Source organism: Camelina sativa, chromosome 2, assembly GCF_030686135.1.
Source record: "Camelina sativa cultivar CO46 ecotype springtype chromosome 2, ASM3068613v1".
Taxonomy (NCBI): Eukaryota; Viridiplantae; Streptophyta; class Magnoliopsida; order Brassicales; family Brassicaceae; genus Camelina; species Camelina sativa.
In genome coordinates, this window is record NC_141881.1 from 28,090,909 (window position 1) to 28,117,893 (window position 26,985).

The window sequence follows — 26,985 nt, forward strand, 5'->3', positions numbered from 1 at the left end:
TTTGTTGGGGCGTTTTAAGACTTATTATGAACTTGATTAGTAAATTTTTTTTAATTTGATCCTCAGTTTAGCACCATTAATGAATTTAATTATCTCTAATGACAATGCAAATGCAATGATAGATAGAGTACTAAATATCTTGGATCGTGATTGTTTCTAAAGTTGATTAGTGTTTAACGATGAAAAGGAAAAGGAAAAAACTTCATTGAAGATTATAAGTCTATTATGTAACTACAGAGGTTGTAAATGTGGTGTTTTACCATTTAATCTTCAATGAGGTTGTAAATGTGTTCATTTTTTCTAAATTTTTCATAACTTATCTAATGGGTTGCTATATATGTGTTTTAATCATTTTCTTCATTTTTTTTTCTTCAGTCGGCCTTAGTTCTTGATTACCTAGATGAGTATCTCGTTTCTCTTGTTGGATGTTATGCCCTAAATACTATCACTGGACGGCATACTCATCGTTTGTTCGACCTTCGTTTCATAACATCGTATGGAAGAACGGAAAATTTTTCACGTCGTGGTCCAGTGTATGGAGCTTCAAATTTTAGAATCAACAGAGACATGATTATTGGCTTCCATGGTAGGTGTACTACGGTACCCAATGCCATTGGAGCTTATATTCAGTTAACTCCTTTTCTAATAAGGAAAACAAAACTTGATGGTCCCATAAGAGGAAATGAAGGTATTTGGGTATATAATTCCCATATGGAATGATGGTGCTTTCGACAAGATAAAAGCGGTTACCATCGGAGTAAATCGGGGCATGATAAGTTACATCCAGTTTGAGTATTTGAGAGGAGGACAGTCAATATTTCACTCTCACGACATTCGATCCGACAGACCAAAAGCAGTAATTTTATTATTCATATAGATATTTCACAAACTTTACTTAGTGTGTTCCTTTTGTTTTAACTATTTTTTTTTCTTTTTTTTTTCCTATGATGATGAAGATATCATATCTATTAAGGAAAATTTTGTTAGGGAGGATTCTTTGACTTCTCTTAGATTCAAGACTTCAACTGGACGCTATTCCGATGAATTTGGAAACATGAGTGATCAGAAACTCAATATTGGGGTAAAAGGTTACAAGATAGTTGGATTTAAGGGTTGTTTGTCGCCGAGTTGTTGTGTCTCAGCTATTGGGGCAAACATCTCTCTTCTACCTCCTTTTGAGATGCTAGAGTCCAAAGGGCCAAATCATTCTAGAAATGAATGGGATGATGGAATCCACGATAACATCCGTATGATTAGGGTTGAATTAAGTCATACTCAAAACTACCGTTTTATATTTGAGAAAAAAAGGAAAAAAAAAGAATGAATAAACTCTATTGAAGCTTAGATTGGACTTCTTCAACTAATTTCTAGTTTGGTTCACGCTAGTTTCTTTCTACTATGGGTTTCACATTTAAGTTTATTTTTTTATTCAGTAAATTCATATCTAGAATGGGCTATTGTAAAAACAGTTGGGCTACTCTTGCCACATCTACTTTAATGTTTGCAATTTGCATAGTAAAATGATGAAATAAGATCAAAGTGAACTCAGGGTGCACAAAAAAATAAAAAAATAAATCAAAGTGAACTCTTCCAAAATGCTTATAAGTCCAACTGTCCAAGTAAGCCCCTAATTTTTTCTTTTCAATGTTAAAGAAAACACATTGTGGATACTTTGGTGATTATAAGTCTATTATGTAACGCAAAATAGGAGGATCTTTCACACGCATGTGTCTAACTTTATGTAAGTGTATGTATTATTTGATTTATTAGAGGTCAATAATGTACTTATGGCGTAATGATGTAATGATGATTTGCTTGCCCCATCAAATTTGAGTGTTGGCTGTAAAGACAATCTTCTTTTCTTCATGTTCTATTTTCGTTTACAGGCCTTTCTTTCTTTTATATCCTTTATACATGTTGATGTCATCTCATAATTATCCTGCTTGTTTATTTGTCTTTCTTTCCTCACTTTTCATCTCAAAATTATCATGCTTGTTAATACTCTAATTAACTATTCATTTGTCATACCAATCAAACCCACGAACTACATAGTTTTGTTACAAACTATACTACTTCACCCATAGATAGGGTAAGAAATCCTCTTCTATTTAAATTAGGAAATCAACATTCTTAGAATGAAGACTGAGATTAGAAATATGGAGAGATAGAGAGAGAGAGAGAGAGAGAGGTAATGATTGTAAAACACGAAAATAAGTAACTTTGATTTGGAAAAAATGAGTTATAACTACTTTAGTTAGACAGAAGTGGTGTGCTCTGTTAGTATATGATGATGTGATGTCACTTGTCTCACTCGTAAATGATTTGCCAAAACTTTGATTTCCATTATCAAATTTAAAGTTACGTATTCATCATGATCAAATAGATATTACTAGAGGGGAATATGATCCGTGACATCCATCTTGCTAAGTCATATATATCTTATAATTCTTGTCGGTATATATCTTCACTTTAGGCTCCTAACGTACGTTTGCTCGTTCTGATTTAATTTAATTTTAATATATATGCAAATAATTATTTGATCTTCATCTTATATGGGTTAAGAACTTTGAGATATCCCATATACTAGATAGGTATAAATTCAAATGGTTCTAAGTTTGATCCTACCCAAAGAAACAAGACTTAATTGGATTTTTTTTTCTGGTTCTAGTATGAATTATTTGTAGAGACAAACATTCTGGCGAAAAGGAACAAAAGCAACGGTTGAGGTAGACCTTCTTATAACAAAGTGTTTACACATCATGTGTAATCGTCTATGCTCAATGAAATCCCGTTTTCTGAAAATGAAATGGTATGGTCTTACTCTTATTGTTTAGTCAACATTCAAACAGTAAGAAAAGTCCAAAAGTTTAAAGTTGTTCACATCTCATGCATACACAATCATCATACTAGATGTATATATTCAAAATTTCCAATCGATGCATTACAAATGAAAGACGTTTTAATAATGTCGACTTCACAAGTTTTCATATCATATATGTAGATTAAGGATAATCATATATTATTTTTAAAGTGTTTTATTTCTTACAAAGTATATATAGAGACACGGTAATCCTATTTTAATTTTATTATAATGATATGAAAATAATATACTAAAAATTAATAAAGTTAATTAATTAACATTAAATCTTAAATTTAAAACTAAAAAAAATATCAAATAAACAAATTGTGTTAAACTAGAAATAAGAATGGTCCAGTTTGAGTCCATGTATACTGACCGACCTGTAATAGAACAGTTGTATGTAAATAGAGAGAAAGATTCTACAAGACTCTTCACAAGTGATCATAACTTGCCATCACAATCTCTCTTAAAACATAAAAATCCAAAAATCAAAAATTAGTATTTTCTTACCCACGACCAAAAACTAAATATAATCATCCCACTTTTCAACCCATAAGAAAATATCTTGATTTACTTCATATGAGCCACAAAGCTTTACTCTCATAATTATATAGATATCACTTTCATTTTTACATGTTTTCTTCTCTCCTTTCTCTCTTTGTCTGTCTTCTTGCTTGTTTAAGTAGAGAAGTGTAACACAACTTAAGAGTTTTTTTTCTTTTCTTTTTGTCTTCTTACATATGAATCATCAAGACATGATGATTCCACATAATCATGACCGTCTCTCACTCCCTAGCTTTGTCCATGCCCAAGAACACATCACTCCAAATCCTAACCCTAACTCTAAGCCTGCCTCCACTAGCACAGCCAAGAAAAAGAGAAACCTCCCAGGCAATCCAGGCATGTTTATCAAATATTTAAATGTTCTCCGTGGTTTTTTCATTTTCTTTAAAATCTTTTATTGTGTTTTCATCAAATTCAATATATATGATCTTGTTCCAAGAGTAGATCTTTTGTGTCTTCTTGTTTCCTTCTTGGTTACTATTTTATTTTTATTGGTTTTTATTTTGTTTCTAACAACATGACAAACAACAAAAAAAAAACAGATCCAGATGCAGAAGTCATCGCTCTATCTCCAAAATCCCTCATGGCAACAAATCGGTTCTTCTGCGAAATCTGCAGCAAGGGGTTTCAGAGAGAACAGAACCTTCAGCTTCACAAAAGAGGCCACAACCTGCCATGGAAGCTGAAGCAGAGAACAAACAAGAGTCAGGTGAAGAAGAAAGTATATATCTGTCCCGAGAAGAGCTGCGTCCATCATGATCCAGCTCGAGCCCTAGGAGACCTCACTGGAATCAAGAAGCACTTTAGCCGGAAACATGGAGAGAAGAAGTGGAAATGCGACAAGTGTTCCAAGAAGTATGCTGTGGTATCCGATTGGAAAGCTCATAGCAAAATTTGTGGTAGCAGAGAGTTTAGGTGTGATTGTGGTACCGTCTTCTCCAGGTCATTACTACTCTTTCTACGTCTTGTTTTTGGAGTATTATCATTTTCCCTTAACGCGTTAAATTATTGTATAATTATTTTCGGAAAACATATACATAAAGTTCCAAATTTTCATCAAACACTTTTAAAATTATAACAACAAAAGAGGCTTCATATTTGCAGTTATTTGAATTCTTTAATAAAAATTACAAGTATAAACGTAAACGGTAAACACAAATGCAAATAAAAAAAATTTGAAAACAAAAAAAACCGGCGGGTCCTATAATTGGACATTTAAACAGGTGCATGTATGCATAAAGCATGAGATTGCATTTGTTATCAAAAATTAAATATAAAAAGATTCCTTTTGTTTGTACTATCTTTATATAGAGAGTCGTCAAACCGTGCTTTTTTTGTTTTCGTTTTCACATTTCATATATACACGTAAAGTAATTTGGAACTGTAGATCTATAAGTTATTGGGTTTACGTTATGTCTAGTACGTGGTGTTTTGTAGCTTGTCGTTTGGATACCACTACCGTTAGTTATTGTCTTGGTCCAGTTTGTAGTTTTATTCAGACATCAATATCGAGGAGAAAAAGGCTGCATGATTGGAACATGATGTTGTCATGTCTCAATAACCTAAAGTCTTCTGTTTCCTTACTACATGCATACACCAATTCCAAGCTTGCATTTTATAAAGATTCTACATTTTATAAAGACTTGCATATTATAGCCAATTATATTAACATAATTCCCATGATGTATGATTGTATCAGGAAGGACAGTTTCATCTCACATAGAACCTTTTGTGATGTCTTAGCTGAAGAAAGTGCTAAATTCTTCTCAGTTCCATCACCCAAAGCAGCCAATTCGACCATCTCCATAATTGCTGATACCAATAGTCCAGTTTTTGTTCAATCACAATTGGATCAATCACTCACAGGTACGGGCACCAATCTTAACATCAACAACAATAACACTACCTTATTGAGGAAAAACTTCACCAAATCTGACTCAATCCCGCAACAAACCAATGCTTTCCCGTTGTCCCCACAACCAACACCTCGCGGTACATCTGATTCGGTTCATAATCTATGGAAGTTACGAGAAGAGGAATATTCAAACCAGTGGTTACTCAATGAGTGTATGAACAACAAAAACATTATTCGTAAAGTAGTATCCACAAATCAAGAAGATGAGATCAAAAAGGGAAATATCTCTAGTGGCTCAAACTCAACCGATGCAAACATAGCATCATTGTTCTCTTATAATCAAGAAGCAGGAAATCAGGCTTCATTGTCGGCAACAACATTGCTTCAAAAGGTGGCTCAAATGGGATCATCATCGAGTTCCGACACTAGCAGCATGTTGGGGATAATGACTTCATCCATCTTCAACAATAGGATGCCAAACTCCGATGGTTTAAAAACAAAAAATAAGGAAAAAGAGTGGACCAGAGACTTTCTTGGTGTTAAGAAGCCGTGACGACCAACAATGTCTACATCATCATCACTTCCTATCAAGCATGCCATGACGTACGGTGAACCATGATATTCCCAAGTTGGCTGCAAGCCTGCAACCATGGTAGGCGGGAAATTAACCGTACGCATGACGACAGATTCTGAAAATACTTGTTTTTTGTTCATGTACAAGGTAGTTATAATCATGTTTAAGGATATTTGAATTTTCCAGACTTTCTTTAGGAACAATACACAAAAAAGCCTGAAGCGATCGAAAACTCGCATGGAAGTCTTTGGAATTTTTTTACATAATAATATGTATTGACTAATCAAAAATCCGTTATTTGTATATTTGTTCTGAATCTTCTGATCATTGGAGACAACGAACATTCGATAAACCAACCTATATGGAGATGCGAGATCACAAGAATAAGAGAAACACATACATTTATAATCAAACCTATAATGACTAATCGTGATTGAAAACGCATATTTTATGTTTTTTTGTAAAAAAAAAACGCAGCAATAATTTCAACCCATAATTCTAAATTTTATTAATTGACAATATTTATGTTTTCAATTGATTATGGTTATATTAACATATCAACCGATGGCAACTGTTGGAATAATGAATTGTGGTTGTATATTAAAGAAACGAATAACAATAATTAATGTATGCAATTAAAATATCACGATTTTGGAATCCTAGTTGCCTACAAAAAGAAAAGAGAACCAAAAACAAAAAAATCTCTCCTTTTATGTCATCAGATAACAGCACTTCAAAGAAACACAATTGTGAGTAACAACATTGACACCACCCGGTGCTGGAGACATGGCTGTCTTGTACAATGAATGCCTTAAAAACCACGCGGTTAGTCTCGGCGGTCACGCTCTTGACGGCTGCGGTGAATTCATACGTAAATCAACCACCATCCTCACAGACACTCCGTCCCTTAGGTGCGATGCATGTGGCTGCCACCGCAACTTCCACCGTCGTAGTCCTTCTGACGTCTTCAGTCACTGCTGGTCACCACCGCTGCAGCCACTCGCCTCCACTCCGCACTTGCTTCTCTCTCTCAGCTCCGGTTTCTCTGGACCCTCGAATCAAGAAGACAAGAACAAATTCACGGTGGCAAAGGAAGATAGGTCGGCGATGATGATGAAGAAGCGTAAGAGGACGAAATTAACGGCAGATCAAAAGGAGAAGATGAGAGGTTTTGCAGAGAGAGCGGGGTGGAAGATCAACGGCTCGGATGAGAAGTGGGTGAAAGAGTTTTGTAGCGAAGTTGGAATAGAGAGACAAGTTCTTAAGGTTTGGATCCACAACAATAAGTACTTTCCCAACGTGAAGAACAGAGACACTACTTCCTCTATGTCTTTGAAGTTGTTGTAGATATCTCTTTACGTTGATGGGTCTTTCGTCTTGGGTAAAAATTCAAAAAGAGGTTATTTTGGTAGTCTCTGATCTGACCGGAATGTCAATGATTTTGGATATATATATTTATGCAAGTTTATCCTTGAAGACTTTTTTTTTTTTTTTTTTTGAGTTTTAACTTGTAATCGATCATCGACCATGACTCATGACCTAGATATTTGAATGCGTAGCATTTACTTCAGTTTTTGGTTTAAAAGTATTTACTTTGCTATAATTATAGGTAAATGGTCAATTAATATATGGTCTACCGTACCGTTCCCAACATACATGGTTTTGATTTTTCTTCAATTACCAAGAAATTTCGAGTTCTTTTTATTTTGGTACGGTCAAACAAATTCCAAATTCTTGATTTAAAATCTTTTCGGACTAGAGTACATGCAAATTTAGTCCCAAATCCAAACTAGTGACATTGAGCCACACTCCTTTTGTAATAGTAAAATTCAAGATGTGATCCATTATATTCTCATTTTTTACTATAAACGAATCTCCTGATGAGTTTTTTTTAAGGCCAAGTAGTCTTTTAACTAATAAGATATACGTTGTTAGGAATATTATTTGTTCATGTGGACGACACTTTTCATTTCATCAGCATCTCTTATTTTGCTTTTTTCCGTTTAAGGATTAAGCTTCGGTAACAGCCCTCACATAGTTGTCCTAGTTAAGGATTTATGCAGATGTTTCAATATAATATGTATTTTTTAAAAATCCGTGGCTCTTCACGTACAGCTTGAAGTATTTGATGGTCTTTATTCCTTCTCATTAGAACCTCCTAGTTGGCCGGCCTGGGGGTGATATTTAATGAATGATTCTTTGGTGGAGTACTAGTCCGTCACCTATATGACGTTTTAAGTTTTGATTCCAAATTACAAGTTTTGATTTCTGAAAACTTTTGTTGTTACGTTGTTCACCAATTTCTAAAATCAAGCTTTCAATTTACATTTTTTTTCCTTCTTTTCAATTTACAGTGTACGTATCCTTTTGTATATATTTACAAAATATCGGAATATATTTCATATTATCATATTTAATTTATTTATTTTGGTATAGTTTTCATTCTATACTTACTTGAGTTGGGTTTAGAGTTGGATTATCATTTAAGTTACTGTATTTGCATTGAAAGAAATGTAAAAAATCGGATCAAAGGAAAAACGAAAAGATAAAAAAGAGAGATTAACAAATACACAAATTCACTCTCACCAAAATGGAAATGGAAATATAAATTTTATCAAAAGAAGAAAATGGAAATATAAAAAACAGATGTGTTGATTAACACAAAATCGTATGGAAACCAAAAAAGAAATATACCCCCAAAATCACCCACATGGCACAAAATCATGAGTAATAATAGCAACTTTTATCACCACAACTTTTATCAAAAGGACAAAAAAAAAAAAAAAAAAACTTAATATCATCACAAATAAAACCATGCGAGCATGATGCTCATAACGCAAAACGACACCGCATCACACACAGAACCAACGTTACGCGAGGCAAACGAAGCATCCGCCGGAGAATCATCACCGGAACTATCACTGTCTTCCTTCTTCTTCTTTGATTTCGTGACCGACGGAGCCGGAGCCGGAGCTGGAGGACGAGGATCGAAAACTTGCTGTGGAAGCAAAACCTTATCAACCTGGTAAACAGCGAGCTGTCCATCGCTGTAGACGTTTCCGGAGACGGTAGTGTTAGTTACACCGGTCGTGATATTTACGGTATTGCCACTGGTGGTGATGTTTAGAGGAAAATGTCCTTCGGCGGAGTCACCGGCCTGAGTCCGAAGAGGGTTGCTTATTGTTTGGAAGTTTGAGGAAGAGACGTAACTTGGTATGACATGAAACTGAATCAGCTCTACTTGTTGCTCGTCGTTTAAGGAGTTTAGGGTTCCGGATTTGAGACTGGAGAATGAGGAATCGCTCGGTGCAAAGATAGTGATTCCGTTGTCGGAGTTGTTTAGTTGGCCGAGGAGTTGGTTAGCAACGCCGGTTGATTTGAGTAGTCGGATGAAGACAGTGAATTGTCCTGCTTTTTCTAGGATTTTAGTGACATTTGTTGGTCCTGCAGGGGCAGGTGCGGCGGCTGGAGAAGACTGAGATAGGGTTCCGGGAGTGGTGGTGAGGAGGAGGAGGAGGACGGTGAAGAGGACGATGATGAGAGATTGTTCCATGGCGCGGATCTTTGTTTTCAAAAGAGTGTTGTTTGTTTGTGTGTGTGTGAGATAGGAGTTTATATGAAGAGTAAGGGTTATATTGTAATTGGGGAAATTGATTGGTTAAGAGGTCAACATTTTTACAACTAATATAAGTTGATAGTTAATTATAATCAATGATGGTTTTTTTTTTCCATCAAATCTTATCAAATGAATCGTTTTATCTCTAGACAAAATCATTGGATATATAGTTTTTAAGCCGTTGATAAAAAGGTAATAATGGGTTTTTCGTATTAAAGAAACTAATCAGATAATTAATCAAGTTCTAATTGATAACAACCTTTCAACAAATAGAGCTAAGTATTCAAGTGTACATATAAAATCGGCTATCGGTAACAAACGTGCTCTTGTAGTAGTTGGTATGACGGTGTGTGTGTGCAAAAATATAAAATAAAATCATTACTTGTTAGTAGTAATTATCAAATCCTGTGTAAGGAACGGTGGGAGGAATAATGGAGAGTGTGGTGTATGATAATGGAAGGAGCAACTTGCAACTTTGCTTGAAAATTAAGAAAAAGCAAACAAAAAAAATTGATTAGTGGTGGGCTCTCTCTAATTCTTTTAGCATGTTTCACGTATGTGAACTTCAAAATTTTTGACCGATCAACTATAACCGCCAAGACATTTTACGCCCAAATCAGTAAATTGTTCGAATACTAGTTTTTTTTTTTTTTTTTTTGATAAACAAGATCTTACTTTCATTCAACTAATCAAAGTAGCAATACAAACGGTGAAAGAGTTCAAAGCAGAGCTTGCAAAAGGAACATAAACAACAGAGATAAAGGTAAATAAGTCGACAATCATATCCAAGAGGTGTTGGAGATTTGAGCAGGTGAGCAACAAATCACAATCTAACTCTAGGTGAGTCAACGCCACATTCGCTGAAACAGTGGGAGTGTGGTAGATGGTCCTTATCATTAAGACATGGGACGTTTGCAGGACTTCCGTAGCCGAGAGACAAGAGGGTTTAATCTGCTCAGTGGCAAGGAATAGAGTGGATGTGGGGTTAAGGTCGGGCATGGTTTGCTTGAGAAGGTTTCGGTAACCACACTCCATGGAGCAAAGGTCATAATGCCGAAACTCTTCACGCTTTGATAAGGGGAAGGACACTTCCTGACTTTGTTGATATGATCTTGACAAGGGTTGGAGTGCAGGGAAAGTGTGGGAAGAAGAGTGGGAAGGTGTCGGTAACCTTCTCTTCTTGAAGAAAAGATCATAATGCCGATCTTCCTAGAGCTTCCAGGTTCAGCACAGCTAATGCAGAGATACACTTGAGATAGTTCCGGGGGTAGCTGAAGCAAAGAGGTTAGATTCAAGAGGAACTAGTAACCACCGCAGCTTAGCAGAGGCGGGGTCATAATGCCGGTCCTCATTGATCTTTGGCAATCAAAGGTAAAGACTCTAAACATTTCTAAAGGCAGGGTTCTCAATGCAACTTCGCAACAACAGAGCATCAATGATTGATTATATTTCAACTGCAGTCTTCGGACAGTTGATTCTATAAATCGACACACAGATAAGCTACGGGAAGACGAGAGAAGCTTTGGAACAAACCTGGATCGATGGGGAACAGAGATTAGGTCTCGGGATCTTATCAAGATCTTACACAAATCCGACGTCAACACAGAGCTCCTGTCCAACTGCAGCCAAGCAAACCACTTGGTGAGGGGATCTGGATCCAAGGAACAGAGAGATGACAAGGTTGACTTCAAGGGGAAGATGTGACAAAGACGATGAACAAGATTATAAGAGCGGTCTGGGGTCTCGAATTTGTCGTTGAGGGGCTGGAGACTCGTGAGAATCACCTCACTGTGAGAAACCACCGATTGAGACGGAGGGAGGGGGAGGTGGTGAAGCTGAAGCATGGCCGGAATTATTGAGAGGAGTCGCGGTGAACTTCCGATACATTCACCGTTGGAACAGGCCGAAACTAGACTTAAAAGACAGAGCAGAGAACAAAGAAGAAGAAACAGCTTTCCAGCAGCGCCGATCGGAACCGACGCCGCCGGAGAGAGGATCATCGGGAGTTGTGCCAGGGAGAGAAGCGGCTAGGGCGAGTTCGAATACTAGCTATTAGATCTTTCTGCGGGTGAAAAGACTTTGTATATTGGAGTTAATCGAAAAAGAATCTCTCATTACAGGAAAACAGTTTCTCAAGCGGTGGATTGATTTACCTTTTTTTAGTGGAACAATGTTCTTTTAGTACTTTTGCCATTTCTCCAAGGAAACACAGATTATGTTCCACCTTTTTAAATTCCACTTTCCCACATGATACATCATACATCTATGAGAGCTAATTCAAAATTTTATATAATTACTTTGATTGATGACAAAATTTATTTTGTAAATCGTAATTCAATGTCAGCATGAATAAAATAAAAATGTTAATATATAAGTTTTGTAATTGACAAACTAACTTGGAGGGAGCGGGGGAGATTTTGTGAAGGTGGGTGTGAATTGGATTTGTAAGTGTAAGTGTAATATATAATTGTGGGGCATAATGAAAACAACGATGTCATCCTACTATGATGTTTATGCTTTCATCAAATTTGATTATGATTGGCATCCTTAGATCTGCTTACTATATATGGTTCTAGACAACTGTAATTGTCACTCTTTTTTTTTTTCCAAAGAAACATAATTTAATTAGCTGCAATTTCTATTCAGAATTGTATATGGCTCACTGGATTACTAATTAAAGATTTAAAAGAAGAATATAATTGAAACTAAAAGATAAAAAGAGAGTAAGTAGACGTCCTTAATTACAACTTTTCTTGTGTACATCATTGCATTCGAACATAGAGGAGTCTTAATTTACGTGTTTGTTTTAAGTTCTCTTTTGGACAAGTTAATATGCTTTCGAGCCTCTAATCTTCCTCTTTCTTAATAATCTGATCCAAAACCAATACAATATTTTGCGTACGTAGGTTGATTTTTCTCAAGTGATATGCATATTATTTTCTTTTTAAAATGTCTTAACCGGAGACATTACAAATTTGATTAAACCAAGAAGAAACTAATCAGCCATTTTCTCTCTTCCCCTAAAAATCAGCCGTATCATATGCTCATTCCATTTGCATTCCCTCCAAAAGAACAAACTTTACATCTTTTGTTTATATTTCACTAACAAACATAACCAAAAATTTCCAATGTTCTTGAACTCTCCTCTCCGATAAGGCGATAACCATATATAAAACCCCGGTTTTCGATATGAATACTCAAGAAGAAGTAGGAGAATTTACTCAAATCTTCAACGCTTTGATGAGTTTAATGAGGAAATTCATATTCAAAGTTCTATGTGCGGGTCCAATCCCTAATCACGTCTCATTCATCATGGATGGAAACCGCAGGTTCGCCAAGAAACACAATCTCACAGGCCTAGACGCAGGACATAGAGCCGGTTTCATATCCGTGACATATGTTCTTCAATACTGCAAAGAGATTGGTATACCGTACGTGACACTCTACGCGTTTGGCGTCGATAATTTCAAGAGACAACCTGAAGAAGTTGAGTGTGTGATGGATCTGATGCTGGAGAAAGTCGAGTACACGATCAATCAAGCTGTCTCCGGGAATCTAAAGGGCGTGAGAGTGTACTTTGTCGGTGATTTGAATTCGTTAAACGAGCGTCTTAGAGTGGCGGCACAGAGACTGATGGAAGTTACGGAAGAGAATAAGGATCTGATGGTTGTGGTTTGTGTTGCGTACAGCACAAGTCACGAGATTGTTCACGCTGTTCGAGAATCTTGCGTTAGAAAGTGTGATGGTACTGGAGATGATCCGGTAGTTTTGCAGGTTAGTGATGTTGAAGAGTGTATGTATACATCGGTTGTGCCTGATCCAGATCTTGTGATAAGAACCGGTGGAGGAGATCGACTGAGTAACTTTATGACGTGGCAGACTTCGAGATCGCTTCTTCACTCCACTGCGACTCTTTGGCCGGAGTTAGGGCTCTGGCATTTGGTTTGGGCCATTCTTAAATTCCAGAGAATGCATGATTACTTGCAAAAGAAGAAAAAACTCGACTAAATAGTTTATGAGTTAAACCCTAGAATGAACTTTTAACCCTTTCGTTTGATTTACGTTTTTCCCGCAGACAATAAACTATGAATTGAAAGAAGAAAGCAACAAAAAGATTCTTTTTCATTATACATGTATTGGATCCGAATAACAAACACAAAGACACCACAAATAGAGGCTTAATTTAAACACAGTTTTGTTTACCAAAAAAAAAAAAAAAAAAAACACAGTTTTGTAAAGAAAAGAAGCAAGCAAATCTTGAAAAGTTTTGTATACTAGTATCCATTTCGTTTCTGCCATCTAAGAACATAAGACAATCATGTCATCTTGCCAAAATACATTGTAAAAAATTGTATTTTCGAGAGACTCTTCTATATATATATAAGGTTACTAGATTCAGCTAGAAGTTTACTTCTGTTTTATTGAGGAGAACAACTAGTTCTCTAGCTAGTAGTGGGTTTTCAACTTGAAGTGGCAGAGTTCATATTACAGATTCTAGGTTCTTAGTACAAACAGCTAGACAGCGGTCTCTGCGAAAGGTCTTCTGCTATGAGCCTTTAATACAATTCCTCTCTTTTAATAATATATGGTCCAAAACCTATACAATCTTGTAAATAGATTAATAATAAATCTATTTTTCTTGACATCATTAAAAAAAAATCTAAAAAAACCCTCCAATTTAATACCTTTTAAAGACTTTCAAGCTATTTCAATAAATTTTCTTTTAAGAAAATTTACCCATTAAATTGATTTGGATTAATATCTATATGATTTGGATTAACCGGGAGACATTACATATTTGATTAAATTAAATCACTAAATCACCCATTCTCTCCCTCCCCCTAAATATCAGCCGTATCATATGCTCATTCCATTTGCATTCCCTCCAGCAAAAAACTTCATTTCTTTTGCTTATATTCATTGACTCACAACAAAACCAAAAACCCCCCATGTTCTTGAATACTTCCCTCCTATAATTAACCATATACAAAATCCCGGTTTTCGATATGAATAATACCCAAGAAGAAGTAGGGGAATTCACTCAAATCTTCAACGCTCTGATGAGTCTAATGAGGAAATTTATTTTCAGAGTTCTACGCGTTGGTCCAATCCCTACTAATATCTCATTCATCATGGATGGAAACCGCAGGTTCGCCAAGAAACGCAATCTTGAAGGCCTAGACGCAGGACACAGAGCCGGTTTCGTATCTGTGAAATATATTCTTCAATACTGCAAAGAGATTGGTGTACCTTACGTTACACTCTACGCCTTTGGTATGGATAATTTCAAGAGAGGACCTGAAGAAGTCAAGTGCCTTATGGATCTAATGCTGGAGAAAGTCGAGCTCACGATCGAACAAGCTCTAACCGGAAATATGAACGGCGTGAGAATAATCTTTGCCGGTGATTTGGATTCCTTAAACGAGCGTTTTAGAGCTGCGACGCAGAGACTGATGCAGCTCACGGAGGATAATAGAGATCTTATTGTTGTGGTTTGCGTTGCTTACAGCACAAGTCAAGAGATTGTTCATTCTGTTCGAGAATCTTGCATTAGAAAGACTAAAACTGGAGATGATCCTGTAGTTTTAAAGGTGAGTGATCTTGAAGAGTCTATGTATACATCAGCTGTTCCAGATCCGGATCTTGTGATAAGAACCGGTGGAGGAGATCGGCTGAGTAACTTCATGACGTGGCAAACTTCGAGGTCACTTCTTCACAGAACAGAGGCTCTTTGGCCGGAGTTAGGGCTCTGGCATTTGGTTTGGGCCATTCTTAAATTCCAGAGAATGCAAGATTACTTGCAGAAGAAGAAGAAGCTCGATTAAATAGTTTATAAGTTAAACCCTAGAATGAACTTTAACCCTTATGCTTGATCTACATGTTTCTTTCGGTATAAGAAACGTTGAAACAAGAAAACAGAAGAAAATCCTTTTTTTTTATTGTATCGGATACAAATACAACACACAAAGACACACAGAACATCGATAACTTTTTGATTTAACGATGCTAAAACACTACAATTAAGGGCTTAATTTAAACACAATTTGGTCAAACAAAAAAAAAACATATCTTTAAAGATTTTAGTACTTAGCCACTCCAGGACCAGGTTTTCCTTGGAACCTGCAGACATTACAGAGAGGTGAGAACAGAGAAGGAGTTTGGTATTTTTCTTCTCCACCCATCATCGGCATAGGGACTCCGGTCTTAACCGGACTAACGTATCCAGGCCGATATGTTTTACCCAAAACTCCCTCGACGAGATCACTCAGGTTGAAAAACTTAAACTGAGTCTCTAGATGAGCAAAAACATCATCTTTAGGAAGCTGATAGTTATGAACTCTATCTTCTTCTTTCCCAATTGGTCTAACCTTAATATCCATCTGAACAATCCCAGATACCGTGACTCTCACGTTATTCCTCTCATCTGTTCTCTCAACAACAACTTCCCTTTCTTCAAGATCCATTCTCCACTCTGCTTCACCTCCAGTTGGAACTTCAACTTCTTCTCCGTTCCATCTCACCACGAGAGAGTCTACAGAATCGTCCCAAGACGAAACCTTCTTGGCCGCGATGACGAGGTTGTGACTATCGAACATCACTGAGAAGGCTTGAACCCATGTGAAGTCTCTGGTTCTACCAGCAGGTCTTGTACCAATGAAATGTGCATTAATTTGAAGATTCTCGTCAGAGACGATGGCGAAGTTCCCGTCTTTGTTTCCGTGGAAGTAGAACATCACACCGTCTCCTCCCACAAATCTCGGGTCGTAACACAAAGATCCATATCCGTTGCAGTTTGCTATCCTCCCTATTCAAGCACACAAATCAACCAAGATTAATATTATGTGTGTTAGGCATCTCACACATGGACAAATGTTACAAACTTAACCAAAATACATGAAAATGTTCCAAAATGTTGAGATTTGGAGCTTACATTTGCAGGTGACTTCACATTTGCTGCTACAATCAATGAAACAAGCTTTTTCCTTTTTGTTCATCTGTGGTTTCCTCTCGGGGCATTCCTTAGGACAAGTGAGGATCTTTTGGTTACAAGATCCTCTTGCCAAGCATTGAACTCGCTCTTGGCCCGAGCCAAGTGGATACAAAACCTTGTAGTTCGTTGAAGCTGCATCATAAGCACCTTTCTTCGCTGCTGAAACAACCGCGAAAACAGAGACAAGAACGATAATAGTCACAAGGACCCTCGACATTTTTCTTTTGTGGTGTTAAAAGAAACAGTCTTTTGTTGTATGTCTCTTCGGATTTTGATATGAGAGAAGTGCAGGGGAGTGTACTTATAGATCAAAGAGGCTGGAAGCAAGCAGCAGAGAGCGGCTTAATTAACGGTCCAGATTTGATAAAAATCACATGAAGAATCGAAGACCGTGTAAGAAACAGCTTCGACTTTTGTTTATTATAACTTCTTTGGGAGAACAGCCTCTAGATTCGAATTCAAGTATTTAACTAAAAATGAAAATATGTATTTCTTAGTAGGAAAAAGTCAGCCTTCAGAAAACTAAAGTACAAACTGTCATATAAATCATTAAGACACAAAAGGTCGGCTGTAACCATTTAGGTGGTTCGATCGTAAAGTCATATGCATGCATATATAGTTCGATTCTTTTTCGTTGTTTAATCTAATTTACTATCCGCATAAGAATTTCAAAACTAATCTAAAGAAGATGTATTCGAATTAAGCATTTGAAGTAATTTGTGTATACCAATTCTATGTTAGACGAATTAGCTAAATATTTTAATTTTACCTCGAAAAAGGTACCTATAGATTTTAATTAACATTTTCAGCTAGTTGATCTAGGACATTATATTAAAAAATATTAACATTACCATTGTGCAGTTCAACTTTTTCACATTATTCTCTGCTCACCGTGGACTAGATATGTTTACCCAGAAGCCAGAATATATATTCGTCAATTTAAGGCTGAAAAGCTGATGGGAACCATCGATCACGGATCTTAATTCATAGTTTTAAAAGAAAAAATCAAATAACCACGAATGGTTGCACTAAGTAATCATCATCATTGTGGAGTTGACAATTTATCTATTAATTCCATATACTTATAAAAATATGATATCTATGGTATTGAAGCCATGTACTCATGTGATGGGTAACATAATTTAATTTCCTTGGATCACATGAACTATGCCTAGAAAATTGCAAATTTGATTATTTAAATCTGGTTTGTATTGCTATTGGCTTGTAAGTTTTAGAGAAAATAGTGCTTTAGAAGCATCTCCAGTTGTTCTTGAGAACCTCCCAAAAAACACTTGCTTTCAAAGTGAATAACATACAAATAAAACGGGAACCAAGAAACTTAAATGTCAGATTCAAATACATCAATATACAAACACATAAACACTTTTATTTTAATTGTTAGATAAACGTATACAAAATACAACGGAACAAGGAAAAAATAAGAAATCAAGGGATTTGCTTCTGGCGCAAGAAACGTCTTACATTTCTTAAACCCTCAAAAACAGCACAAACGGGCCAAATGTTATCTTTTTTTTGGCTCTTATTACATTACATTTTATGAATATCAAATAATATATTTCCAGAAACAAAACAGTTACAAATGCGAATTTATTTAAAAATCAGAGAAGTTTCACATCTTTCTCCTTCTTCTCATTAGATATCAGCAGAAAGTGAATCTTCTTGAGGCTTGAACCTGCAGAGTCTGCAAGTTGGCGAGAACAGAGAAGGCGTTTGGTATTTGTCTTCTCCTCCCATCACAGGCATTGGGACTCCAGTCTTGGCGGAGCTGACGTAATCAGGACGGTAGGTTTTCCCCAAAACACCCTCAACCAGCTCACTTAGGTCTAAGAATTTGAACTGAGTCTCGAGATGGGCAAAAGCGTCATCCTGTGGCAATTGGTAGTTGTGAACTTTGTTCTCTTCTTTCCCTATAGGTCTCACCTTGATGTCCATCTGAACAAGACCAGAGACTAGTACTCTTACGCTGTTCCTCTCGTCGGTTCTTTCAATGATGATCTCTCTTTTCTGTCCTGTAATTTCCCTCCATTCGGATTGTTCGTCTTCAGGGAGTGTAATGAGTTCTCCATCGTATCTGATGGTAAAAGCGTCAGATGTTTCATCCCATTGAGACACTCTGTTGGCTGTGATCACGAGCTTGTGGTTTCCGAACATGACATTTAGGGCTTGAACCCATGTGTAGTCTCTGGTTCTTCCAACGGGTCTTGTACCGATGAAGTGAGCGTTGATCTGGAGTTTATCGTCTGAAACGATCGCAAAGTTTCCGCCTTTGGATCCGTGGAAATAGAACATCACACCGTCTCCTCCAACAAATCTAGGGTCGTAACAGAGAGATCCGTAGCCATTGCAATTTGTTTTCCTCCCTGTAAGAAATAAGGAAACCGGAATTAAGCCAAGTTACTTGTGTTAGAAGCATACCAATTCCTTGTACCACAAATAATTAATCAATCCACAACTTAAATCTATATACTTGTTAATTAGAATCCGGATAACATATTACTTTGCGAGAAGCAAACTGTAACTAAAACAAAGGAGACCAATTGAATATAGAATGTACTTACATTTGCATGTAGCTTCACATTTGCTAGTGCAGTCAATGAAGCAACCTTTGGTGTTCTTGTTCTTCTTGGGCTTCCTCGTGGGACATTCACCGGGGCAAACAAGTGTCTTATAATAACATGCACCGCGAGCCTCGCACATAGCTTGCTCTTGTCCTGTAGGCATCGGTGTTAGCATCCTGTATCTTGCAGCTGCTTCACTCTGCTCCTTGTCCTTCTTCTCCTTCTCTTTCCTCTCTTTTTCCTTCTTCTCCTTGTCCTTCCTTTCCTTATCCTTCTTTGCCTTTTCCTCCTTATCCTTTTTGTCCTTCTCCTTCTTGTCATTCTTCTCCTTTTCCTTATCTTTCTTCTCCTTGTCCTTTGGACCGTTACCGTTACCTTTGCCTTTGCCATCATCATATCCTCCTTTACCCTTGTCTACTTGTCCCTCGTTCCCCTTGCCGTTATTACCGTTGCCTTTGCCACCATCGCTCTCTGCAACTGCAATGACAATATCGCTCAAGAGAAGCAATGCAACGAGCGCGACAAGCACATATGACTGTCTGCGCTCCATCTCTCAAGTTCAAGTCTTCTTTTATTGGCTTTTGCTTGTTCTTCTTCTTTTTTGGTTTCTCGAAATGTTTCTGTGCTTTTGGTGTGGTGAAATGTTGTAGCAGGAAGAGGGATTATATAGAGTGAAGAAAGAAGTCAGTTGACTTAATAAAACCTCATATGATAATATCCCTTGCTTCATCTTGAGAAAGAAGCCGACTCTTTGAGTTCATCTCAAGTCGTCTCCATTGATTTCTTTACAAAAACATAGCTTGATGAAGCTTCAACATCAAGACTTTTTAAAAATTGTTTAAGCTAAACAAAAACGTACATATATCATCAGTTCACATTCTATTTTACTCATTTCTCAATGCCTCATGATCAAAACATATTTATAATTACTTCATTTGTTCCCAATAGAAACATATAATCAAATTTTAAAATTATCTATAACCAAAATTCTTCACCGTTTCATAGTGATTTGCTAATACATTATGTAGTTATTTTACTATGTATAAAAATCTGAATTATTCTCTACAGGCTTTTCAGTCCAATTGTTTCTTCTTGATCCCTTTTTGTGGAAGGGAACGAGTAGTGAAAACGTGAGGATGCCTTAAAAAGAAAGAAGATGCCCTCATGTCTAAACATCTCTGTAAATGTGTGCATTTTAAGAAACTTTTCTTGACTTCCATTGGCCCAAAGCCGCCCACTGTTGCAAGATTTGCACCTTTCCGAGAAAGCAAAGAAAAGTCAAACGCGCCAAAGTCAGCTGGCCGGTTTATTATTAACCGGATTAATTATCTTCTCAACCAGGAACAAAACCACACTTACAAAGAGTGTTCTGTTCTGTCCTGTGTCTATAAAGATCTCAGTTTTCTAAATCTCAATTCTTAGCCAAACGACCTTTTCCACAAATTCACAAGGCACAGACCAAACTGAACTAGGAAATCTGTTTGAGATTCACCGGTATGCAAAGTTGTAACAAGAAAGAAACAAGTACATGAATCCATTAAAGAGTCATGTGAAACTTTCTTGTCTACAAATTGCAAACTAGCTTGCAATTGTTCCCAAATACATCTTTAAAAGAAAAAGAATCCGACACTTCTCTATAGTTTTTATTTCAAGAGAAGTGTCTTCTCTCTTTTCAGTTACTGAAATATAGGAAGATCAGGCTTATCTTGCTCGGTACCAGTGCTTGTTTCTCCAACTGATACAATAGTGCTACTACTGGTTGAAGAAGCTTCTTGTTCAATCTCGTTCGTCATCTTAATGAAATAACTGTGCCTGGAAAATGAAACCAGAACGAGTAAACTCTTAAGGCATATAGATCAGAACCGTTGGAGAAATCAAAAGACCAGGAAAAGAACAAACTAATTACCATCGTGTGTCTGCAGTTAACTCGGGATGAAAAGCAGTTGCTAACAAGTTTCCTTGCTTCACAGCAACAATGACTTTTGTTTCAGGAAGAGCATCTTCCTGATAAAAAAATGAAACCAACAAGACGGGTTCCATTCATGTGCTCACAGAAAAGGTAATCTTATCATGAGCATTGGTGCGAAATTAAGCAAACCTCTTGGATTTGTACGGTAGAGCTTGAATACAAGACCTTGTTTGATGGGACAGGATAATCCGCCAGGACTTCGACATCAGGACCAACATCGAGAACAGCAGGAGCACGTATGAACACTCCTCGGTATGTGTCTGGTCCACCTTCTTTAGATGTTAGTTGAGGTACTAAGATATCAGCTTCAAAACTTTGAATCTACACATCAAAAAAAGAATTTAAGAACAATCTAAGATTTTCAAATGGTTAAGATCGGAGTGAATTCTTTTAACTCCAATTGAACTCTTATGAAAGGACTGAGTTTTCTATCAAAGCTCATGCCAATTTAAGCAGTCTCAGAGTCTCTTTCTCCACATTTTGCAAGTAAAAAGTGATTTACATACTTATACACACATCTCTGAACATGAACTTGGAAACTTCGTAAAAAGACATAGTTATACCTGGCTGCCAAAGAAATTCCGATGCACAGTGCAATCAAGGCCACCGACTAATTCCTGACCTCCCTCTTTCTGACCTGAAAATTTATAAACATTTTCTTGTTTAAGTTTCCAAATTTTCAGCAACACATAATGACAGGAAGATGAAATATAAAAAAAGTACTCACCAACAGCTCTATCTGCCAAGAATATGAGACCCGCGCATGTCCCCCAAACAGGTTTCCCCGTCTTAACAAAGTCACGTAGAGCAGGGAACTTCAAAAGAGCAATACAAGAAAATTAGAACAGAGAAGGGACTTATACACCATCCATCGTCACCACTAGAACTGTATAAACATAAAAATCTGAACAAGGGGTTTAGTTTCTCTCCCTATCATGATTCTACACTCAAATCTTGGATACAGCTTTGCAAATGTTCACTGGTTCAGTTAAAGTTAGGAAAAACTCATCCATATGCTCAAATCAAAGAGTGGTTTGATCGACAATGCTTAATGTTTTCAGGTACAAAACAGTAAACAGAGAAACCACAAACAATACTTATTTACTTATAGATGAACTAAGCCTAATCCCAAAGTTGCTACCTTTTGAATCTTAAAGGCCAAATTCTTTGGACAATACAAACTGAAATATTCAGGAATAAGGGACGATTGACTAAATTAATCTCTTAAAATATGAAAATTCTGGCGAATCTAATAACTTCACGCACAAATTATGGAGAAAAGCACAATTAGTGAATTAACAACATCAGATTCGTTTCAAACACACATAAAAAAGGAACCTTTCCTAGAATTCTCCAAGTGGGTCATCTCATCGCAAAGAAGAAAACAAATAAGAATTATGAATCTACAAAGAGAGAGAGAGAGGAGGAGGACCAACAGACCAAGTTATGGTACTCGGCGAGTTTGGCCATGGTGGTGCTCTCGCCGCCAGGAATGATGAGAGAAGAAACGGAGAGAAGCTGGTCAGCCTTCCTAATCTCGACACCTTGGACACCGAGCCGCCGCAGAGCCGCGATGTGCTCATTGAAAGAACCTTGCAAAGCTAAAACTCCGACGGTCATTGCGGCGGCGTGAAGAGAGAGAGAGAGAAAGTGTCAAACACTAAAACTATATTAATGGGGACACTCACAAGTCACAAGACAAAACCTTTGTAGGCTTTGAGACATTGCGAGTGGCGACAATTTCTTTTACACCTTTTGTTTTGTGTTTTTTTCATTGCCCACGATTTCGATTCATCATCAATCATCAGATATTTTCTCTATTCTAACCAAAAAAAAATACATATTTCGAATTTAGTTGTCAACGTAAGTAGAGTAGAACTGTCCGTAGTAGATCATTGTCCAGTGTCGAATAAATATCTTTTTTTCTTTTTCTTGCAAGTAATGAATTTCTAATTTTCTAGGGTTAAAAACAAAAAAAAAAAAAGGTCTCTAGGAAAAATTTGTGATACGTTGTAAAGGTTAAATTTTTAATAGTGCAGATTTGTAATATTATTGTTAGAGAAACCAATGAAATCAGTATTTTAGCTGTTTTGTCACATTTATTAGCTGGTAATAATGGTTTATATTATTATACTATATAAAAAAAGAGATTAGAACAAAAATTATATATATATAAACCCTCACAAAAAAAAAAAAAAAAACGAAAAGGAGAAAATCTCGATCGAAGGCCTCGAAGCTCTCTTTTTTTTTTTTGGGTGTGTGTAGTAATCTCACGCACGACGTTGATAGAGAAAGAGAGAGAGACCTTTTCCTTGCGATCTTATTGCTTTCTTCTGCTCCGATCGAATTCAGAACCAGTTTTTTGATGTATGATTCTCGCTTTCACCTTCGATAACTGTTTTTTTTTTTTTCCCCCGATTGCCAAATATCTTCTGATTAAATTTTCATTGTATCCGATTTCAAAGTTAGGGTTTTTATTATTTTTTTTCAAAATCTAGGGAGATAATGGTTTGTGAATTTTTAGAGCCAGCCACCCTCTTTGAGGGTTTCTTTACAATTTTGGTTGTTTGCATTGTTTCGATTTACTCTTTTTTTCTTGTGTGTGTAGTCTCGTTGATTCAGTTTGAGTAATTGGATTGAAAAAAGTGTACACCTTTACGATAGAATCATAATATGAACCCTCGGATGTTTCTTTGACTTGTCACACCACAAGTTTTTTTAATTTTAGTGGTTGCTATCAGCGAATTTGACCCCTTTTATTTTATTTTTATTTTGCAGAAACCTCTATAGCTCATCATCTTGACTTTACTGAAGCTGTGTAGCTTCTGAATCATTAGGGGCTATGCTTTCAACGAGTTGCTTCTCGTGAAGAAAGAAGGAATTTTGATAAAAAAAAATACTTACTTATTTATAAGGTTTCAGTCTTTAGACATGTCTCGTTTCGATTGCAGTGGTTATGATATCTCAACTTGTTTTGTTCATCTCGCTGAATGGCATCCTTTGGAATAGTCAGGTTCTTCGGGCTTTGAAGCCCTCTTAACCCCTTTTATCTCGGGGTAAGACTTTGATTTGTTTAGAGGTTTTTGTTTTTAATTATTTTGGATGCTCAGTTCAGGATTTTAGTTTTGATATCACCTTCTTCTTTTGTGCAGGTTCTTCAGTTAACTTAGACACTTTTTTATCTTTCATCATACACACATTCATACTTTGAGGAGCAATTTGTTTTTTTTTTTCTGTTTGGAGAAAGTAGATCATGTTTCGTGATAGTTTTTTGTTTGCCCGTACTATGGGTTGCTTTGGATGTTTTGGCACTTCTGGTGGTGGTAATAGAACCCGACAACAATCGCCTAAGCCTTACGACGATGATACATACTCATGTGATAGTGATGATGTAACTACCACTGCGAGAGGAGAAGAAGAAGAAGATGAAGAAGAAGTTGAGCAGAAGAGCCGCTCTAAAAGATCTGAGGAAATTTTGAAATATAGATTAGATAATGGATTAATCTGCAGGCACATTCCAGTCAGAGAAACTAATGAACTTATCCGTGGAGAGGTAAGTGACTTCTTCTTGTGCCTGTCTCTCATGTTATTGCTTCTTAGAATACTCCCATTGTGTGTCTTTACCAATTTAGTTGTTGTTTGATAATTTAGGATGAAAATGGTGACAAGACAATCAATGAGTATGTTCGTGTATGTAAAATTGGATCTGGTAGCTATGGTAAAGTGGTAAGTGTCATCTACACAATACTATCCAATCCTTTTAAGTGTATCCTCCAAAAGCATACCGAGCTTTGGATTCCATAACATTATTTTTTTGATTCTCAACAGGTTTTATATCGAAGCACTTTAGACGGCCAGTATTATGCTATCAAAGTAAGCCCTTGTTTCTTTCCATCATTACCCTTGTGAAAGCTTTTACTTTTTGTTTAGCTGATGTTTATGATGTTATTCGTTTGAACTATGGTCCTTCAATACAAGTTAATTTGTTTCATTGATCACTTATATGGCTTGTAGCTCTCTGACATATTATGATTTAATACTTGGATTTCCAGGCATTTCATAAGTCACATTTATTGAGGCTAAGGGTTGCACCTTCAGAGACTGCTATGAGTGATGTTCTTCGTGAGGTATACTGAGTTTTTTTTTGCATTTCCAAACAGCATTTATGTTGGTTCATTTTGGAGAAGTTATGTTTATCTCATCACTTCAGGTTATGATTATGAAAATTCTGGAGCATCCTAACATCGTTAACCTCATTGAGGTGATAGATGACCCTGAAACTGATCATTTTTACATGGGTACTTAATCTCCTTTCTCGTTTCTTCTGTTTATATTTATACTCGCCATGGAAAGAGCCTTTTTATCTTATAAATATTTGTCTTTCTGGTTTCTCCTAGTTCTCGAATACGTTGATGGAAAATGGGTGTATGACGGTTCTGGACCGCCTGGTGCTCTGGGAGAGAAAACTGCTAGAAAGTATTTGCGTGATATAGTTACTGGTCTGATGTATCTTCATGCTCATGTATGATCTTCATTGTTTAGCGTGCTTCTCCTCGCTTCATGTTTCCATCACCTAATACTGTTTCTATTGGGACTAAACAGGATGTAATTCACGGGGACATTAAACCCGACAATTTGCTGGTTACTAGTAGTGGTACTGTGAAGATAGGAGATTTCAGTGTCAGCCAAGTATTCAAGGTAAAAGAAAGATAACTGATTCGTTGATCTTCTTCATTAATTCTTGTATCTATCTTCTTAGCTGAGTGTTACCATCAATTCTTTGTTGTTTACAGGATGATGATGATCAACTGCGTCGATCTCCCGGGACTCCAGTCTTCACTGCTCCAGAATGTTGTTTAGGTCAGCTTGCATTCTAATCTCTTTAAGCGTGGTCCTAATTCATTAGTCTACATAGAGAATCAGCAAAAACCTTCTTTTTTTTTTTTGGATGGAAATCAGTGTCAGGTATAACATATAGTGGCAGAGCTGCGGATACATGGGCAGTGGGAGTTACTTTGTATTGTATGATATTGGGACAATACCCATTTCTTGCTGATACTCTTCAGGACACCTACGACAAGGTAGGTTCTGCATCTGATCAATGCTTTTCTTGGATAAAATATGTTTGAAAACCATATAACCTCCCATGGTTTTATAATCCCCTCTTACAGATTGTTAACAACCCTTTGATAATCCCGGATGGATTGAATCCTCTTCTCAGAGATTTGATTGAAGGTCTCCTTTGCAAAGGTGAGTTATTTCCCATTCTTTCAGTGTAATAAACTGTGCAAACTAAAGAATTAAGGTCTCAATGTCTTTTATCAAATTGCAGATCCAAGCCAGAGAATGACACTAAAGAATGTGTCCGAGCATCCATGGGTAACTGGAGAAGATGGGCATGTTCCTGAGTATTTTTGTTGGTGCAAACGCAATGCTGCCTTAATGATTAAAGAAGAAGAAGCTAATGGGATCTCTGAAACTTCGGATCCTAACTAAAAAAAAACTCGGAAGCTTTTGATCGTTTGTACAAGCTTCATGCATCTACTTAACCACACAAGTTTGACCTCGCTTGGGGTCGTTGTTTTTCTTTTTCTTTAATACTAGATAATTGTATGTTATTGTGCATTGTTTATAAATTTTAAACTAAATCGATTTTGGTTTTGATTTTGACTTTGGTTTTTTCTTTTTGTTGACGTGGGAAAATCTCTCCAAGTTCATTATCAGGGGATCTATCTCCTACAATCAAATGAGCTCCCCCCCTCCCCAATTGACTAGTAGTAGTAAATTACTTAGACTAAGATAATGATAATGATGGCTAATCGTATATATTCATAACTTCATTTCTCATTCTCATAAATGATAATAATCATGTACTTAATTATTATTTATGTAATTAGGATTTACCTCGTATACCACGGGTCCATTTCTTTTATCGTTTTGTTTGTTTTATAAATTAAGAACATTGTGCATTTTGAAA

General features: G+C 36.5%; 7 protein-coding genes and 2 pseudogenes across 9 annotated transcripts; 5 read left to right on the forward strand and 4 right to left on the reverse strand.

Annotated features, from left to right (window-relative positions):
- Positions 1–3,293: 3,293 nt before the first annotated feature.
- LOC104737905 (protein indeterminate-domain 13) lies at positions 3,294–6,143 on the forward strand. The gene is made up of 3 exons (XM_019237596.2): positions 3,294–3,760; positions 3,967–4,366; positions 5,124–6,143. The coding sequence occupies exons 1-3, from the start codon at positions 3,601–3,603 to the stop codon at positions 5,830–5,832; spliced, it is 1,269 nt and encodes a 422-aa protein (XP_019093141.2). The 5' UTR covers positions 3,294–3,600; the 3' UTR covers positions 5,833–6,143.
- A 411-nt stretch (positions 6,144–6,554) lies between these two features.
- On the forward strand, positions 6,555–7,275 carry LOC104737914 (zinc-finger homeodomain protein 12-like). The gene has a single exon (XM_087472523.1). The coding sequence runs from the start codon at positions 6,640–6,642 to the stop codon at positions 7,198–7,200; it is 561 nt and encodes a 186-aa protein (XP_087328649.1). The 5' UTR covers positions 6,555–6,639; the 3' UTR covers positions 7,201–7,275.
- A 1,137-nt stretch (positions 7,276–8,412) lies between these two features.
- Positions 8,413–9,602, reverse strand: LOC104737931 (fasciclin-like arabinogalactan protein 12). The gene has a single exon (XM_087472519.1). The coding sequence runs from the start codon at positions 9,404–9,406 to the stop codon at positions 8,654–8,656; it is 753 nt and encodes a 250-aa protein (XP_087328645.1). The 5' UTR covers positions 9,407–9,602; the 3' UTR covers positions 8,413–8,653.
- A 2,850-nt stretch (positions 9,603–12,452) lies between these two features.
- Positions 12,453–13,582, forward strand: LOC104737952 (dehydrodolichyl diphosphate synthase 8 pseudogene; annotated as a pseudogene). Its single transcript, XR_015571351.1, has one exon. The product of XR_015571351.1 is annotated as a dehydrodolichyl diphosphate synthase 8 pseudogene (transcript).
- An 830-nt stretch (positions 13,583–14,412) lies between these two features.
- Positions 14,413–15,411, forward strand: LOC104737961 (dehydrodolichyl diphosphate synthase 8 pseudogene; annotated as a pseudogene). Its single transcript, XR_015571350.1, has one exon. The product of XR_015571350.1 is annotated as a dehydrodolichyl diphosphate synthase 8 pseudogene (transcript).
- LOC147949291 (uncharacterized) lies at positions 15,386–16,858 on the reverse strand. The gene is made up of 2 exons (XM_087472512.1): positions 16,401–16,858; positions 15,386–16,274 (listed from the first exon to the last, which is right to left on the reverse strand). Exons 1-2 carry the CDS (start codon positions 16,675–16,677, stop codon positions 15,550–15,552), a joined length of 1,002 nt encoding a protein of 333 aa, XP_087328638.1. The 5' UTR covers positions 16,678–16,858; the 3' UTR covers positions 15,386–15,549.
- Positions 16,859–17,827: 969 nt separating this feature from the next.
- Positions 17,828–19,676, reverse strand: LOC104737980 (uncharacterized). The gene is made up of 2 exons (XM_010458225.2): positions 19,040–19,676; positions 17,828–18,841 (listed from the first exon to the last, which is right to left on the reverse strand). Exons 1-2 carry the CDS (start codon positions 19,587–19,589, stop codon positions 18,114–18,116), a joined length of 1,278 nt encoding a protein of 425 aa, XP_010456527.1. The 5' UTR covers positions 19,590–19,676; the 3' UTR covers positions 17,828–18,113.
- Positions 19,677–20,503: 827 nt separating this feature from the next.
- Positions 20,504–22,722, reverse strand: LOC104737989 (putative pyridoxal 5'-phosphate synthase subunit PDX2). The gene is made up of 6 exons (XM_010458233.2): positions 22,449–22,722; positions 21,736–21,823; positions 21,572–21,645; positions 21,138–21,329; positions 20,946–21,043; positions 20,504–20,851 (listed from the first exon to the last, which is right to left on the reverse strand). Exons 1-6 carry the CDS (start codon positions 22,626–22,628, stop codon positions 20,716–20,718), a joined length of 768 nt encoding a protein of 255 aa, XP_010456535.2. The 5' UTR covers positions 22,629–22,722; the 3' UTR covers positions 20,504–20,715.
- LOC104737996 (serine/threonine-protein kinase GRIK2) lies at positions 22,706–26,674 on the forward strand. The gene is made up of 13 exons (XM_010458240.3): positions 22,706–23,375; positions 23,787–24,064; positions 24,161–24,561; positions 24,660–24,734; positions 24,837–24,881; positions 25,061–25,135; positions 25,219–25,306; positions 25,406–25,530; positions 25,611–25,706; positions 25,802–25,868; positions 25,968–26,089; positions 26,180–26,258; positions 26,341–26,674. The coding sequence occupies exons 3-13, from the start codon at positions 24,262–24,264 to the stop codon at positions 26,502–26,504; spliced, it is 1,236 nt and encodes a 411-aa protein (XP_010456542.1). The 5' UTR covers positions 22,706–23,375; positions 23,787–24,064; positions 24,161–24,261; the 3' UTR covers positions 26,505–26,674.
- Positions 26,675–26,985: the final 311 nt, after the last annotated feature.